Raw genomic sequence first — 17,278 nt, forward strand, 5'->3', positions numbered from 1 at the left:
TTGTGGATATTATATCACTGTGTATAAAAGCTTTTTAGTTTGACATAGGCCTGATAGTTCATTTTTGCTTTTGTTGCCCTGTCTGAGGAGACAGATCCAAAAAGTATTGCCAAGACTGATGTCCAAGAGTTTACCGCCATTGTTTTGTTTTAGGAGTTCTATGGTTTCACGTCTTACATTTAGGTCTTTAATCCATTTGGAGTTTATTTTTGTGTATAAGAAAGTGGTCCAGTTTATTCATTTGCATGTAGTTGTCCAATTTTCCCAACACCATTTGTTGAAGAGACTATCATTGTATATTCTTGCCTCCTTTGTCATAGATAATTGACCATATGTGGGTTTATTTCTGGGCTTTCTATTCTGTCCCATTGGTCTATATGTTTTTGTGCCAGCACCATACTGTTTTGATTATTATAGCTTTGTAGTGTAGTTTGAAATCTGGGAATGTGATACCTCCAGCTTTGTTGTTCTTTCTCAAGATTGGTTTGGCTATTCAAAGTCTTATGTGGTTCCATACAGGTTTTAGGATTCATTTGTACTAGTTCTATGAGATATGCCAGTGTAGATAGAGACATTGAATCTGTACGTTACTTTGAGTAGTATGGGCATTTTAACAATATTAATTCTTCCAATCCATGAGCACAGTATATCTTTTCACTTATTTGTGTCATCTTTAGTTTCTTTCATCATTGTCTTATAGTTTTCAGAGGACAGGTCTTTCACCTCCTTGGTTAAGTTTATTCCTGTATTTTATTATTTTGATACAATTGTAAATGGGATTGTTTTCTTAATATCTCTTTCTGCTACTTCATTATTAGTACATAGAAGTACAACAGATTTTTTTTTTTTTAAAGATTTTATTTATTTATTTGTGAGAGAGAGAATGAGAGAGAGCACATGAGAGGGGGGAGGGTCAGAGGGAGAAGCAGACTCCCTGCCGAGCAGGGAGCCCGATGCAGGACTCGATCCAGGGACTCCAGGATCATGACCTGAGCCGAAGGCAGTCGCTTAACCAACTGAGCCACCCAGGCGCCCAGAAGTACAACAGATTTCTATCAGTCAATTTTATATCCTGTAAATTTACTGAAATCATTTATTCTAATAGCTTTTTGGTAGAAACTTTAGGGTTTTCTAACTGGGTGTTATATGCAACTGATGAATTATTGAACACTACCTCTGAAACTAATGATGTACTGTATGTTGGCTAATTGAATTTAAATTTAAAAAAAGAATCTTTAGGGTTTTCTATATATAGTATTATATTATGAGGAAACAGTGATAGTTTACTTCTTCCTTCCCAGTTTGGATGCCTTTTATATCTTTTTCTTGTTTGATTGCTGTGACTAGGATTTCCAGAACTATGTTGAAATAAACTGGCAAGAGTGGACATCCATGTCTTGTTCCTGATCACAGAAGAGAAGCTCTCGGTTTTTCACCATTGAATATGATGTTAGCAATGGGTTTGTCAGATATGTCCTGTATTATTTTGAGGTATCTTCCATCTGTACATACTTTGAGAGTTTTTACCATAAATGGCTGTTGAATTTTGCCAGATGCTTTTTCTGCATCTCTTGAGATGATCATGTGATTTTTTTCCTTTGTTAATGTAGTGTATCATGTTGATTGATTTGTGAATATTGAACCATCCTTGCATCCCTGGAATAAATCCCACTTGATCATGGTATATGATCCTTTTAATGTATTGTTGAGTTCATTTTGCTAGTGTTCTATTGAGGAATTTTGCATCTATGTTTATCAGGGTTATTGGCCTATAATTTTCTTTTTTTGTAGTGTCTTTGTCTGTTTTTGTTATCAAGGTAATGCTTCCAATGAATTTGGAAGTGTTCCTCTCTCTTAAATTTTTTAGATTAGTTTGAGAAGAGTAGATATTAACTCTATATGTTTGGTAGAATTCACGTGAGAACCCACTGATCTTGGACTTTTGTTTGTTGAGAGCTTTTTTGATTACTGATTCAGTATCATTATTAGTAAGTGGTCTGTTAAGATTTTGTTTCTTCCTGATTCATTCTTGTGAGATTACGTATTTCATTTCTTCTAGGTTGTCCAATTTGTTGGCATGTAATTTTTCATAGTAGTCTCTTATAATCCTGTGTATTTCTGTGGTGTTAGTTGTAACCTCTCTTTCATCTCTGATTTGGACCCTCTCTTTTTTCCTTGATGACTTTGGCTAAAGGTTGATTAATTTTATTTATATTTTCAAAAAATAGTTTTTAGTTTCATTGATATTTTCTATTTTTCTTTTTACTATTTTACTTATTTCTGCTCTTTATTATTTTTTTTCTTCAATTAACTGTGGGCTTTATTTTTCTTTTTCTAGTTCTTTTAGGTGTAAGATTACATTATTATAGGTATTTCTATAATACCTATAGAAATAGGTAGGTTTTTTGAGTTAGGCCTGTATTGCTGTAAACTTTCCTCTTGGAATTGCTTTTGCTGCATCCCACAGATTTTGGAATGTTGTGTTTCCATTTTTATTTGTCTTAAGGTAATTTTTAATTTCCTCTTTGGCTTCTTTGTTGACCCATTGTTTATTTAATAGCATGTTGTGTAACCTCCACATGTTTGTGTTTTTTCCTTGTAATTGATTTATAGTTTTATAAGATTGTAGTTGGAAAAGATGCTTGATATGGTTTCAATCTTAAATTGGTTGAGATTTGTTTTGTGGTCTAACATGTGATCTATTCTCAAGAATGTTCCATGTACAATTGAAAAGAATATGTAGTTTGCTGTTTGGGGATGGAATGATCTGTATCTATGTTGAATCCATCTAGTCTAATGTGTTGTTTAAGTTCACTTTTTCCTTATTGATTTTCTGTCTGGATGATCTATTCATTGATGTAAGTGGGTTATTAATGTCCCTGCTATTATTGTATTACTGTCATTTTCTCCCTTTGTATTTGTTAATGTTTGGTTTATATTTAGGTGCTTCTACATTGGGTGCTTATGTATATTTACAACTGTTATATCCTCTTGTATTGAGTTCTCCATCATTATGTAATGCCCTTATTTGTCTCATTATGGTCTTTGTTATAAAGTCCATTTGGTCTGATATATGTATTGCTACTCCAGCTTTCTTTTCACTTCATTTTCATGTCATATCTTTTTTCCATCTCTTTATTTTCAGCCTGTATGTGTCTTTTGGTCTGAAGTGAGTCTCATAGGAAGCATATAGGTAGGTGTTTTCTTATCCATTCAGTTGCTCTTTGTCTTTTGATTGGGCATTTAGTCCATTTACATTTAAGGTAATTATGACAGGTATGTACTTACTGCCATTTTGTTATTGTTCTCTGGTTGTTTTTGTAGTTCTGTTTTTTTCTTGTTCTCTTTTCTGTGATTTGATGACTTTCTTTAGTGTTAGGGTTGGCTGTCTTTTTATTTTTTGTGTACCTGTTACAGATTTTGGGTTTGTGGTTACCATGAGGTTCATATATAATGAGACCACTCTAATTTTGGTGGTCTATATTAAGTTAGTGGTCATTTAAGTTTGAACACATTCTAAAACACTCCCCCACCACCATGGTTTTTGTTTTTGATGTCATATTTTACTTTTTTTTTTTTTTAAGATTTTATTTATTTATTTGAGAGAGAAAATGAGTGAGAGAGAAAGAGAACACATGAGAGGGGGGAGGGTCAGAGGGAGAAGCAGACTCCCTGCTGAGCAGGGAGCCTGATGTGGGACTCGATCCTGGGACTCCAGGATCATGACCTGAGCCGAAGGCAGTCGCTTAACCAACTGAGCCACCCAGGCACCCTATTTTACTCTTTTTATTTTGTGTGTCCCATAACTGATTATTATAGGTACAGTTCACTTTATTACTTTTATCTTTTAACCTTCATGCTAGCTTTATAAATGGTTCTTCCACAAACATCTTTGTATGTTTGCTTTTAACAGAGATTTTTTTTTTCTTTTATAAATTTCTTCTAGTTATGGCCTTTAACTGCTTAAAGAAGTCCCTTTAATATTTCTTATAAGTCTGGTTTTAGTGGTGATGAACTCCTTTAACTTTTGTTTGTCTGGGGGGACTCTTTATTTTTTTTTATTTTTATTTTTTAATGGAAAAGTATCATCTTATTATTACTAATGTAAGCATTTGATGACAAACGAAGATAATTTTACAATCTCAGAATGTTTGCAAGTACATGAAATTTCCATTTTATTGTAGTTTTATAGCACACTAGCTCAAATACGTTTCTCTACAACTACTCCAACATAACTCCTTTGGAATGAATTATTTCAGTCATCCTTAACATATAACTCTGCCAAATACTTTAATCTAAAACAAACATATAAAATTTTAATTAATAATTTTTAGATGAATGGGGTAAGAAAGTCATCAGGTGATGGTTGGGACTGTTAATTTCCAACAAGAAACTGTGTTGAAGTGTTTCTTCTGATACAGTAGTTATAAATTAGAATTTTCAAAAAACAAGGGCAGAACAAAAAATACAAAAGAAACTTCTGCAGCTTAAGCCTCCCATAGTCCTAAACCTCTGAGAGAAGCAAGGCAAAGCCACCTACCGGTGACCGCGAACAGCGGCGCACGTGGACACTGCAGTGCTGAGGCAAGCCAGCTACATGCTGCACTCAGCATGGTCCAGCAGGCTGCAACCGCATGGCACGGTGCCCTCGGCCAGCCCTGGGGGGGACTCTTTATGTCTCCTATTCTGAATGATAATCTTGCTGCTTACTCTTGGTTGTAGGTTTTTCCATTTAGAACTTTGAGTATATCATGCAACTCCCTTCTGGTCTGCAAAGTTTCTGCTAAAAATCAGCCTTATAGGTGTTCCCTTGTTACATAATTAGTTGTTTATCTCTTGCTGCTTTTAAGATTCTCTCTTGGGGTGCCTGGGTGGCTCAATTGGTTAAGCGTCAGCCTTCGGCTCAGGTCATGATCCCAGGGTCCTGGGATCAAGCCCCACATTGGGCTCCTTGCTCAGCAGGGAGCCTGCTTCTCTCTCTCCCTCTGCCTGCCACTCCCCCTGCTTGTACTGTCTCTCTATCAAATAAATAAAATCTTTAAAAAAGATAAGATTCTCTCTTTAATTTTTGACATTTTAGTTATTGTGTATATTGATGTAGACTTCCTTGGGTTAATCTTGTTTGGAGTTTCTCTGCTTCCTGGACATGGATGTCTGTTTCCTTCCCCAAGTTAGGGAAGTTTTCAGCTACTATTTCTTCAAATAAGTTTTCTATCCTTTCTCTGACTCTACTCCTTCTGAGACCCCTACTATGCAAATGTTAGTACATTTGATGTTGTCCCAGAAGTCCTTTAAATTATTCTAATGTTTTCAAGTTCTTCATTCTTTTTGCTGTTCAGCTTGGGCGATTTCCACTACACTGTCTTCCAGATTGCTGATTGGTTCTGCTGTATTATCTAATCTGCTGTTGATTTCCTTCTAGTTTATTTTTCATTTCATTTATTGTATTCTTTAGCTCTGTTTCTTTTTTTTGTATTTTCTGTGTCTTTGTTGTTCTCACTGTATTCATCCATTCTTACCCCAAGTTTAGTGAGCATCTTTATGACCATTACATTAAACTCTTTATCTGATAGATCGTTCATTTCCATTTTGTGTAGTTCTTCTGAAGTTTTTTTCTTGTTCTTTCATTTGGACCATATTCTTCTGTCTCCTCATTTTGCCTCACTTTCTGTATTTGTTTCTGTGTATTAAGTTGATCAATTCCTGGTCTTGAAGGAGTAGCCTTATGTAGAAGGCATCCTGGAGGGCCCAGAGGCACAGTCCTTCCCAGGTCACCAGAACCAGGTGCTGCAGGGGTATTCCTTATATGGGCTTCATTCTCTCACCTTTTATGATTGGGTTGCAACTCTTGTGGGCACACTGGTAGGTGGGGCTGTCTACAGCTCCCCCTGCCAGCCAATTTGGGTGGGTGCTAATCCAGGCCAATGCTTCACACTGAATGCAGTGAGGCAAGAGATACTTTTAGGAGGTGCTAGTCCCAGCCAATGCCACCTGCCAGTTTGTGTGGTGAGTCCACAGGGCAACACTGAAGAGAAGCATGTGGTACTAGCAGAGTAGATGGAGAATGTCAGAAATGGAACATACCAGTACTTCCATTCCCAGAAAAAGTTCCTACAGATCCCTGGCCCTCCACTACACAGCCTAAAATCAGTCAGTGAATTTCCTTTACATATGGCTGAGGCACTTTTTAAACTGCTGCTTTTGTGCTGGTTCTCAGAGCAATTAAGTTTGTGCATGGGACCTTTTAAGAACAGAGTCTTGGTTTCCGATAGCCTCCCTACTATCCCAAAATTAAGCCCCACTGATTTTCAAAGCTGGACATTATGGGCGCTTCTTCAGGTGCATGTCCCCAGGGCAGGGTTGCCTGATGTGGAGTTTGAACCTCTATGTCTGTGTATCTCTCCCCCTGTGAGTCACTGCACCAGTAGTATGAGTCCCAACCAGATTGCATCTCTGTCCCTTTTATCCTTCTCCATGTGGCTTTTTCTTTATATCTTTAGCTGCAGAATAGCTAATCTTTAGGTTGTTCCCAGAGAGAGTTGCTCTTATTTAGTTGAAGCCTTGTTTGTCTGGGGAAGGAAGTGAGCTCAGGATCCTCCTGTTCCACCCACTTGCTCCTCCAGCTGTTTCTTTTACTCTTGCTTTCATTCTTGTTCTAAAAACACATTTCTGAGTACCTGTACTACAGTAACTAGATGTACTTTCAAAGCAAAGGACATAATGTAAGACAAAAATCTGATGGAACAAGTACACAATCCTATCCACTTGATAAGACTTTTTTTGTGGGCCAAGCCTACAGAGAAGGCAGTGATAGTTATTTAACCCTTAAAATAAAAAATTGCCTTAATTGTTCATATGTAATCATGGTAAAAATATGTATGAATTCATAAAGGTTTTAGTATGTTCACCTGAGTTTTATCAGTAAATATGGGATGGATAGATGTGGTCTTTTTTTTTTTTTTTAAGATTTTATTTATTTATTTGACAGAGAGGTAGAGAGCACAAGTAGGCAGAGAGGCAGGCAGAGGGAGAGAGAGAAGCAGGCTCTCCGCCGAGCAGGGAGCCCAATGCAGGGCTCGATCCCAGGACCCTGGGATCATGACCTGAGCTGAAGGCAGACACTTAACAACTGAGCCACCCAGGCGCCCGATATGGTCATTTAGATATGACACAGTTTGTCATTTATCTATTTGAAGTGGACCAAAAATGAAATACTGAATACATGACCCAATTTTTTATATGACTCGCCCATCCAGATTCTTAGAGGCAATGAAAAGAATAAAACACACACATAGACACACACATGCACACAAATAAATGACTTAGCTCGTAGTCATTTATGATGGAATAGAGCTATCTCAGAGGTGATTTTTCATGCAGCCTTAAACTTAGAGCCAAATTTTCGTTCACTAAAGTGAAACTTGCATATTCCAGAAGTCAGTTTTTTAAGAGAACTAAAACTAATCTTTTAATAACTGCAGCTGCATTTCTCAGTTATAAAAGTGTTTTAATATAGTAAACTAAAATTTAGATTTAAGTCATTGATGAAAATTTCCTTTAGAGAAGTTAGATTATTAATATTGGGCATGAGTTTTGTTTTTGTTTTTTTAAAACATGCATTGTTAAGACATGTTTCAATTGCCTAATATTTGCCAGAGGCTATGCTGGATATTGAGAGAGTTAAACAGACTCAATTTTGTATCCCACCTCAGCAGCTTTGGGCTGAATGACTGTGGACAAGATGCCCAACCTCTCTCTGCCTCAAATTTCCCATCTATTTAATGGGGATAATTGTCTGTGTACCGCCCAAGATTAAAATAAAGTTGTTGTGTTTTTTTAGCATATTACCTGGAACTTAGAAAAAATGATAGAGGGGAAAATGCATATGGCACATTTTTTGCCTTTGAGGGTTTACAAATCTAGTTAGACAAATAGATATGTTAAATAAATAGTACTTGTGAGAGGCAGTTATAATCCATTACAGCATTGCTCAAAGTTCATTGTGTATCCTACAATGTATTTATTTAAAAACATTTTTAAAAGGATTTCTTTGGTCAAATAAATTTGGGAAATGATGACTACTTTGAGAGTGAGTCATAATGTATATTATTCTATTAAAAAATCTGAGATGTTCTTGGTATAGCCCTGCCTTCTGCAGTGAAGGTAGAGTGTTTATTACTTATGGATTCTACTTGCTGTCATTCTCAGCTGTCTTCCCTCTTAACATTAAAGGTATCCCTGTACCGTGGATTCAGACATTTAATGTTTAGTCTCACAATAGTTGTCAAATTTGCCAGTCTACTTTGTCTTGTAATATTAAAATCCCTGGATTACAGATTTTGTCCACTTAGAAGTATATCTATGGAGTCTAATAGTTCCACTATTTTAAAATAGAAATTCCATTGCTTTTTATAACCAGTCCAGTTATAAATATTTCCATTAAAATTATTTTCCATTAAATTTTAGCTGTGAAGCCAAAATTAATTAAATCTCACATAATAATTAGTTTTTTTTTTTTCCAGTATTTTGAGTTTGAAGTTTTAGGGCAGATTGAAATATAGTTTTAACCTTTGGATTCTCTTTATTAATTTATTATTTTTTAATTTCAAGTTTGCTCAGGTTTCACCACCTCCTCCTCTGGTTGAAATAGTTTATGCAAATATTTCTTGCTTTCTTTATAACTGGGCTTTCTGCAAAGGTTATTTCTGTCTCTTTGTGGTTGGGTCGTTATCTGAGAGTAATTTTTCCCTCCCATGTTTTTTGCTGGGGGGGTGCAGATAGGGACTGCCCACCACTCATAATTATGGGCCCAGATTCATCAGAGCTTTTTAAATTCCAGCAAGACGCACTCTTGTGTAGTCACACCTTTACTAATTCACTTTTCTTGGGGGTTTCTCTTCTTTTTTTCTTTTTTTTTTTAACTAAAGTATGGTTACATTAGTTTCAGGTATACAACATAGTGATTCGATGACTCTATACTTATGCTGTGCTCACCACAAGTATAGCTACTAACTGTCACCGTATAACATTGTTACAGTACTGTATTCCCTGTATTCCCTGTGCTATACCTTTCATCCCCATTACTTGCTCATGCCATAACTAGAAGTCTGTACTTCCCACTCCCTTTCACCCATTTTGCCCATCCTCTCACCACTCAGGGGTTTCTTTTTTTACTGAATCATTTTTTTATGGTCAGAAACTTGATTTTCTATTACGTGCCGAGCAAGGTTTTCTGAAGCAGCCAACAGCTACACCAGTTACTTTTGGGAAACCTCACAACTACCTACCTTTATCATAGGGCTGATATTTGGTGTCTTAATTGTACTTGTTTCACCTTGTAGGGGAAGAAAAAAATTTTCCCTTTACCATATTTTAGGTTCATTCCCTGGAAATTAGACTGACAAAAAAAAGGGGGGGGGAACAGTTAACAAGAGAAAAGCAGTTTATTAATGTGTGCAGTGCACATCATGTAGAAGAAACTTCACATGATGAGTAACTCAAATGAGTAGTTAGAACTTGGGCTTGTATAGCATTTAACAAAGAAAAATAAATTCATAAAGAAGTGACAGGTAAAAAGAAAAGGATTTTAGACTTCCAAAGTCAGGAAATTATGGAAAGTTAAATATATTTGGGAAACTAATGGAGTATGTGGGTTATTTGTCTAGGTCCATCTTGGCACCAACTTTCCATCTTCTTCAAGGCCATAAAACTTCCTTGGGAGGGGGGATTTATGGAAGTCCTCATTTCTAAGACATTTCTGCTCTAGTCCAATAGGGAAGCTCTGGGAAGGCTCTGTCTACATTTGTGGATTCTCATTTGCCTCCAGCTCAAAATAATCTTTATGCCAGAGTGGCATATTCTGCTATGCTTCAACTTCTTGAAGTTGAGCTTCTGAAGTGCAGAACTATATTTCTTCTCTGTTTCCCTGAGTGACAATACCAAGCCGGCAACAATCACTCAGATAAATGTTTGTTGAGTTAATGAACCGAGCCTGTCAACTCTTTTGGCAGTCAGCTCATATCGTACTCCCCCACTTCATACTTACTATTCTCCAACAAAGGAATTCCTAGAGACTTCCTGATGTCTTGGTAGTAGATAGTTTGGTCAACTCCCTCTTTGATGATAAAGATTCATGTTGATTAAATGTAGCTCATGGAATGTATTTATATAAATTATTTTGGGAATATATCTGATCACTCATTTCCTTTTCAGAAATGCTCACAGATGCCAGATGGTCAAATGCCTAGTCTTTCTTATAGAGAGACCAGTTAAATGAATGCTCTTTTAATTTTTTAGTGATTAAAGAAACTCTTTGACTAGAACTAGAGAATACCTAACTACTAGTAACTAACTAAAATGTTCCTAAGTGGGGGGAAAACATTCAAATTCAAAATCACATTAATTCCTAATAAATGTTTTCAAATATGAAATTAAAACACATGAATCCAGAAACCCACATATTTACAAGTTTCCATCAGTCATTCTTTGAGAACATAAAGGCCCCTTACTTACTTCATTTCCAACTCTTTGGAAGAGGAAGAGACACTTAGAAACTGTATTTATATTTACAATTTATAGTCATTTCAATCTCTGAACCTCACGTTTCTACTGTATTTCTGCTTGTATTTTACTTCTGCCTACATGCTCCACAGTCCTTTCATTTTTGCCATATTTTATAGCCTGCATATTTTTTCCCAGACCCAGTTTTCTAGCAGATTAAATGTCTTAGCAATACAATTTTTTAAATATTTATTTGAGACAGAGAGAATGAGAGAGAGAGAGCACAAGATGGGGGAGGGTCAGAGGGAGAAGCAGACTCAATGCTGAGCAGGGAGCCCAATGCGGGACTTGATCCCGGGACTCCAGGATCATGACCTGAACCGAAGGCAGTCGCTTAACCAACTGAGCCACCCAGGCACCCCAGCAATACAATTTTAATGTTACTATGTGTCTGATACTAATAGTAAATTTAAAATAATGATAATGCAATATTAGACATTATAATCTGTAGCCAATTAAGTAATTTAAAAGGAGATTTTGGGGGCACCTGGGTGGCTCAGTCATTAAGTGTCCGCCTTCAGCTCAGGTCATGATCCCAGCGTCCTGCGATTGGGCCCCGCATCGGGCTCCCTTCTCGGCAGGAAGCCTGCTTTTCCTTCTCCCACTCCCCCTGCTTGTGTTCCCTCTCTTGCTGTGTCTCTATCAAATAAATAAATAAATAAAATCTTTTTAAAAAATAAATAAATAAGGGCGCCTGGGTGGCTCAGTTGGTTAAGCGACTGCTTTCGGCTCAGGTCATGATCCTGGAGTCCCGGGATCAAGTCCCACATCGGGCTCCCTGCTCAGCAGAGAGCCTGCTTCTCCCTCTGACCCTCACCCCTCTCATGTGCTCTCTCTCTCTCATTCTCTCTGTCTCAAATAAATAAATAAATAAAATCTTTAAAAAATAAAAAATAAAAAATAAATAAAAGGAGATTTTGTTTAGGGCCAACTGTTCTGTTTTACCCTGCATAAGTAGGTAAAGGGTAAAACATCCTTACTTATATGCTGTATACATCCCAGAATTTTGCAGGGAGAGTTCTATAGGAGAGGCAAGTTTCCATCAGTCATTCTTTGAGAACATAAAGGCCCCTTACTTACTTCATTTCCAACTCTTTGGAAGAGGAAGAGACACTTAGAAACTATATGGCTAGCCCTATAGCCTCTCTAGAACCCCTTCTTTGGCACACCTGCACTTTGAGGTCTTCTCTATCTTTCACAATGGAGTAAAAAAGATATTTTGAAGCGAACCTTCAACTCTTGACAAAGTGTAAAGCCAAAAAAACACTTAAATTGTAATTGGTAGCAGTTAGGAAACACTAAGAAAAAAAGCAAAAACCATACACACACAAAATTTTATCGAAATAATTTTGTGAGTTCTCCTTTTCTGTTTTAAAAGATTTTTTAAATTGCTTTATGCTTGTTTTTCCTTTTCCAAAAGAAACTGAATTAAAAATCATTATAACCCTCTATAACTACCATTTTGAAGTCTGCCTGTCTACAAAACTATAGCCAAGGTACCTCATTTGTTGGTAGTTTAATTCTGGGGAAAGAATCTAAGAGCAGGGGCTCAGCCGTTTAGCATCTGCCTTTGGCTCAAGTCATGTTCCCAGGGTCCTAGGATTGAGCCCCACATCCGGCTCCCTGCTAGGCGGGAAGCCTGCTTCTCCCTCTCCCACTCCCCCTGCTTGTGTTCCCTTTCTTGCTATCTCTCTCTCTGTCAAATAAATAAAATCTTAAAAAAAAAAAAAAATCTAAGAGCAAATGCTCTTGAGTGAGACACAAGCAAATTAAGTCTATAGAGATAAATAATGTATTCTTCTCTTTTCTTTTTATCCTTTTTGGTTTCCTTTTCTATGGCTATCTGAAAGCATTTTGAGTATATTCACTATAGAGTAATACTTGTGATCTCCTTACATAGTAATATAGGAAGCAATCAAAACTAGGTAAAAATGGCTAAGGAGAAATTTTGGTGAATAAGAGCAGGTAATACACAAATGCCAGTTAAATAATTTTTTGTGGCCACATGAAAATTTTCATAATTGGTTCTGATAATAATGGTTATTAGTCCATAATTGAGAAATAGGTAAACATGAAGAAGAAAATCATTCATAATCACTATGCAGTAAAAATCACTGTTGAAATTTTATTATTTTTTAATTTTTTATGTGCATAATACATATTTTTAACACACTTTGGATGGCTTCTATATCCTGATTTTATTTTCACTTGACATTAGATTTGGGTATTTTCCCAATTTGCTAAATATTTTTTAAATTTTTTATTTTTTTATGGTTCATAGAATCCTGTCCAGTGAATGAACCAGTAATTTATTTATCAGGTTCCCTATTGTGGGGCATACAGTTTGTTTTCAACTTGTTACTGTTGTAACAAATCTGCATGTATATAATTACTAGTGAGGTTAAACATCTTTTCATATACTTCTTGAGTGGGTATATCATTTCCAAAAAAATTGTGTATAAGGTACTTAATGTTTCTTTTTTTTTTTTTTTTTTGGTACTTAATGTCTCTATCACAGATCTAAACGAACCAAGATATTACTAAAGCTAAATAAGCAGAAAGAAGAAGAGCACTGCAGATTACAGTTGCAACTTCAAAGACAGAGAGCCATGAGATTGTCCCGAGAATTACGGCTGAGTATGCTCGAAATCGTTCATCCAGGTGGGTGGCAATGTCAATTTTATAAGTGTAAAAATGTTTAAAGTATCTTAATGAACCAGATTCCCGCTACCTGATGATTTTTTTTCTTTTAATTTGGACGTTTTTCCTGTTTCTCCCTTCTCAGGTAAACCTTATTAAATTTCAAGTCAAAAAAAAAAAGTCACTATTTTGTTTTGTTTTGTTTTGTTTTTGATTAAGGCCTATTAGTTGATGCCGAGCAGTCTCTCCACTAGTTTTCTTATCTTTCAGATAAATTAGTGAAACATAAAAATATATGCTTAAAGATAGCTTTCAGAGACATAAAGAATCCCCTTGACCTTAAGGAAGGAGTTAGATTGCTACATTTTGGAATCAGAACTTTACTCATATCCCAGCATAAACCTTGTGACATCTTGCCACTTTTGATGCACTAAGCTGAAATTAATATTACAGTCTAGGAATCTGAATGGTTTCAAGATTTTTTTTTTGTTCTTCCCCTTCCTCTCCTACCACTCATTTCCGTTGTTTTTACCTAACCTCTTATTTCTCTTTTTTTCCCCTTAAATATAGATGTTTCCCAAGGTTCCATCTTCACCTCTTACTCTAATGTTGCTCTTCCTACAGTATCCTATCCATAACTGTAGCTTCAACTACCAACTGAGTGCTTAGCACACTCAAATCTTGTTAGCATCTTCACCTTCCCAAGCTCTAAACCAGCACTTCCTTTTTTTTTTTTAAGATTTTATTTATTTATTTGAGAGAGAGAGAGAGCACATGCACTAGTAGGAGGGAGGGGCAGAGGAAGAAGGAGAAGCAGCCTCCCTGGTGAGCAGGGAGCCCAATATGGGGCTCTGTCCCAGGACCCTGGGATCATGACCTGAGCCGAAGGCAGACACTTAACCAGCTGAGCCACCTGGGTGCCCCTAAACCAGCACTTTTTACAAAATGAAATGTTCTTTATCTGTACTGTCAAATATGGTTCCTACTGGCTAGACATGGCCATTGAGTACTTGAAATGTCGCTAGTGCACACAAGCACATGAATTTTTAAATTTACTTTATTTAAATTAAAGTAGCCATTTGTGGATAGTGTCTACTATATAGGACAGCACAACTCTGTAGCCAGCTCCCTATTGGATATCTTTACTTATCTAAGCTTTACTTAGATATCCACAGGCATCCCAAAAACTAGTCATTACCCCACCCATTTCCTTTCCCTGAATTTCCCATCTCAGGTAATAGCACCAGTAATATACTCAATTTCCCATCTGTGAGACATCCTAGAGTTTTCTCTCTCACTTACAACACCTACCAGAAAGTAAAAAGAAAGTCACCTGTAGTCATCTGTAGACTTAAGAGAAATTTGGAAGTACACAGAGTAGTTAACATACATGCATCTTGCCTTTTCCCTCTGGTGGTATGGATTGAATTCCTAACCATGTACTTATGATTCTTTTTTCTAAGTATTCTTGCTATTGGATTTTTAACCCTTTCTCATTCCTTTGCCACAAAAAATTATATGAATTTTTTCTCTAAAGAATGTGCATAATCTGAGAAAGCTTTTGGAGTTTTTTGTTTCTGCTATCTTAGAACCATTGTAAAATAATAAACTTGGGGAAATTAATGAATAGTATTTAAAGAAACAAATAAAAAGACTGAAGATTATTGTTAATATCATTATCCTGATTCCAGAACTTGAGAAAGCATAGCAGTTGAGTATGTTGTAATAGTGTCTGTCATCTTTTTAGGTCAGGTGGAAAAATATAATCGGGAAATAGAAGAGAAATCAGCATTGATTATCCAGAAACACTGGAGAGGGTACAGGGAAAGGAAAAATTTTCGCCAACAGAGGCCATCTCTCACGGAGTATAAAGCAGCTGTCATACTTCAGAGAGCAGTGAGTCTAATATAGTAAAAAGATTACTGGATTAGGAAGTACAAAAACATGGATTCAAACCTGACCTTGTATATACCTGCTGTAAAGTCTTGGTCTAGTCACTTAGCTTTTCTGAGTCTTAGTTTCTTTCTCTATAAAATAAGAACCTCCTTAACAATGGACAAACTGATTTAGACACTCAGTCCTTAGTACTTCCATAGAACCTTGTACATCATTTATCATACTGCAGTGTAATTTGTTGATTTTTTTTTCTTTCTTTCTTTCTTGGGCTGTGACTTCCTCAGGGATAAGGAACTAAGTCTTATCTATTGTTGTCAGCTCTCAGCATGTGCTTGTTTTATGAATGGATGTTTACCCTACCTTTTCCACTCAATTGTTATGTAAATGAGATGACCCAATTTATGGAAAAGTATTTTGGAAATTGCAAAGCCCGTACTGGTTCAGCACATCATAGTTTATTTTTTTAATGTACACATAATATATTCGATATAACTGGATCACTATAATTCTTGAATTATAGAATGGTGTTCTTAAATAATAATTTTCCTGGGATTTAGTAATATTTATTGCCTTGGAAAAGCATAGCAAACAAGGCTATTTATTTCATTTAATGACCAATTTTCCTAACATCTCTTATTCACTTATACCTGTTAACTTTCATATTAGGATTTCAGGTCCTGTAGCATTTTATAGTCCTTTATTGTTGAACTTTGGGTTAATTTCAGTATTTCACAGTGATAGATTTTGAATAGTCTCTTTGTTAATTTTCTGTGATTAACGTTTTACAAAGATTATTAAAAACCACTCAAAAAATAGGATAGAGTAAGTACTACAGAAATAGGAAGATTTGTCTGCTGCATCCTTCTTCCTCAGGCTTTTCTGGTGATGTCAGGCTATATGTACAACAAACAATCCTGTACCATCACCAAACCACACCTATACCTGCATTTTACCCTCTGCTAAACAGGGCCATCTAAGAATTAACCCGTGGATATCAGTGTTGGACATACTTCTTTTAGAGGAACCCTTAGGTCCTTTCTAATACCTTTATCTCATGGCTACCTCCTTTTTTAAACTCTCCCCTGTCAGAGGATCAACTGGGCCCTTATTAAATTGAATTACTAACTTGCCTATTTAGATAAGCCCAAAATTTTATAAAAGTGTCCTCTACTCTAAAGTGAGATACCCCAGTTTGTCCACCATTCCTTAAAGCACAGAGGTCTTTATAGGAAGATGTCTGAGGGCTATGAAGGCAAAGTTATTTTGGCTTTCACACTTTTCTTTGGCATAAGAGGAAAAAGATTAGTTACATCTACCTCCTATCTCCCCCACCCAAAAGGAAAATGGGTCTCCATTGTAAGAACAAAAAGGGATGGGTCAAGATCATGTTTTTGGTCTTTGCAACTCACTACTAAAAATAATGAAGTCAAAGAAAAGTTAGATAAAAGTAGAAAGGTAAGAAGAGGATTCCTTTCAAAGAGGGAAAAGAGACAGAAAAATTATGAAGTATAGAGAGGGAAAAGAAATGAAAATAGAGAAAATTAGAATAGGGCAATCAGTGGTCAGTAAATGATACATTTTGCTACATTTTGAAGCATCCTTTTCTAAGACATACTATAGACCTGCATATAGACTGTGTCTAATACAGTACCCACTAACCATATGTGACTACTTGAGTACTTGACATGTAGCTAGTCGAAATTAAAATGTGATGTAAGTGTGAAATGCCCACCACATTTTGAAGACTTAATATGAGAGTGTAAAATACTTCATTAATAATTTTTACATATAACATACATGTTGAAAAATTTACATATATTTACATATATTGAGTTATAATATATTTACATAACCCAGTATATGCAAAATACTAATTTCACCTGTTTTTGCTTTTTTTATATGGCTACTAGAAAATTTAAAATTACACATGACTTCCATTATATTTCTATTAGCACTGCAATTGATCTTGGTAAAAAAGAAAAAGGAATAATTCATTAGTTTCACTGAAAGTAGTAGGAATATCATTTCATTGAATTTGTCCCTTAGAAGGAACTGGTTTTTAGTATTTTTGGCAGGAAAAGGCCAGAACTGGAAGAAAGACCAGAACTGTTGTTTACCTTTCTCCCTCCCTTATTTTGTACAAAAGCAGAGGCATTGTTTCTCATGTAGCTAGAAATTGAAA

At 36.0% G+C, this 17,278-nt stretch overlaps 1 protein-coding gene across 2 annotated transcripts in view; it reads left to right on the top strand.

The window, feature by feature from the left end:
• The window catches only part of IQCB1 (IQ motif containing B1), a 54,268-nt gene that overhangs the window by 25,890 nt on the left and 11,100 nt on the right, over positions 1 to 17,278 (top strand). For both annotated transcript variants that reach the window (XM_006731944.3, XM_031026600.2), the window contains exons 11-12: positions 13,079 to 13,221; positions 14,948 to 15,096. In XM_006731944.3, coding sequence (XP_006732007.2) covers positions 13,079 to 13,221; positions 14,948 to 15,096 — 292 coding nt within the window. The remainder of the gene's footprint in view (positions 1 to 13,078; positions 13,222 to 14,947; positions 15,097 to 17,278) is intronic.

The sequence above is a fragment of the Leptonychotes weddellii genome, chromosome 1 (assembly GCF_054177405.1).
Source record: "Leptonychotes weddellii isolate Sample4059 chromosome 1, ASM5417740v2, whole genome shotgun sequence".
NCBI classification, from domain to species: Eukaryota; Metazoa; Chordata; class Mammalia; order Carnivora; family Phocidae; genus Leptonychotes; species Leptonychotes weddellii.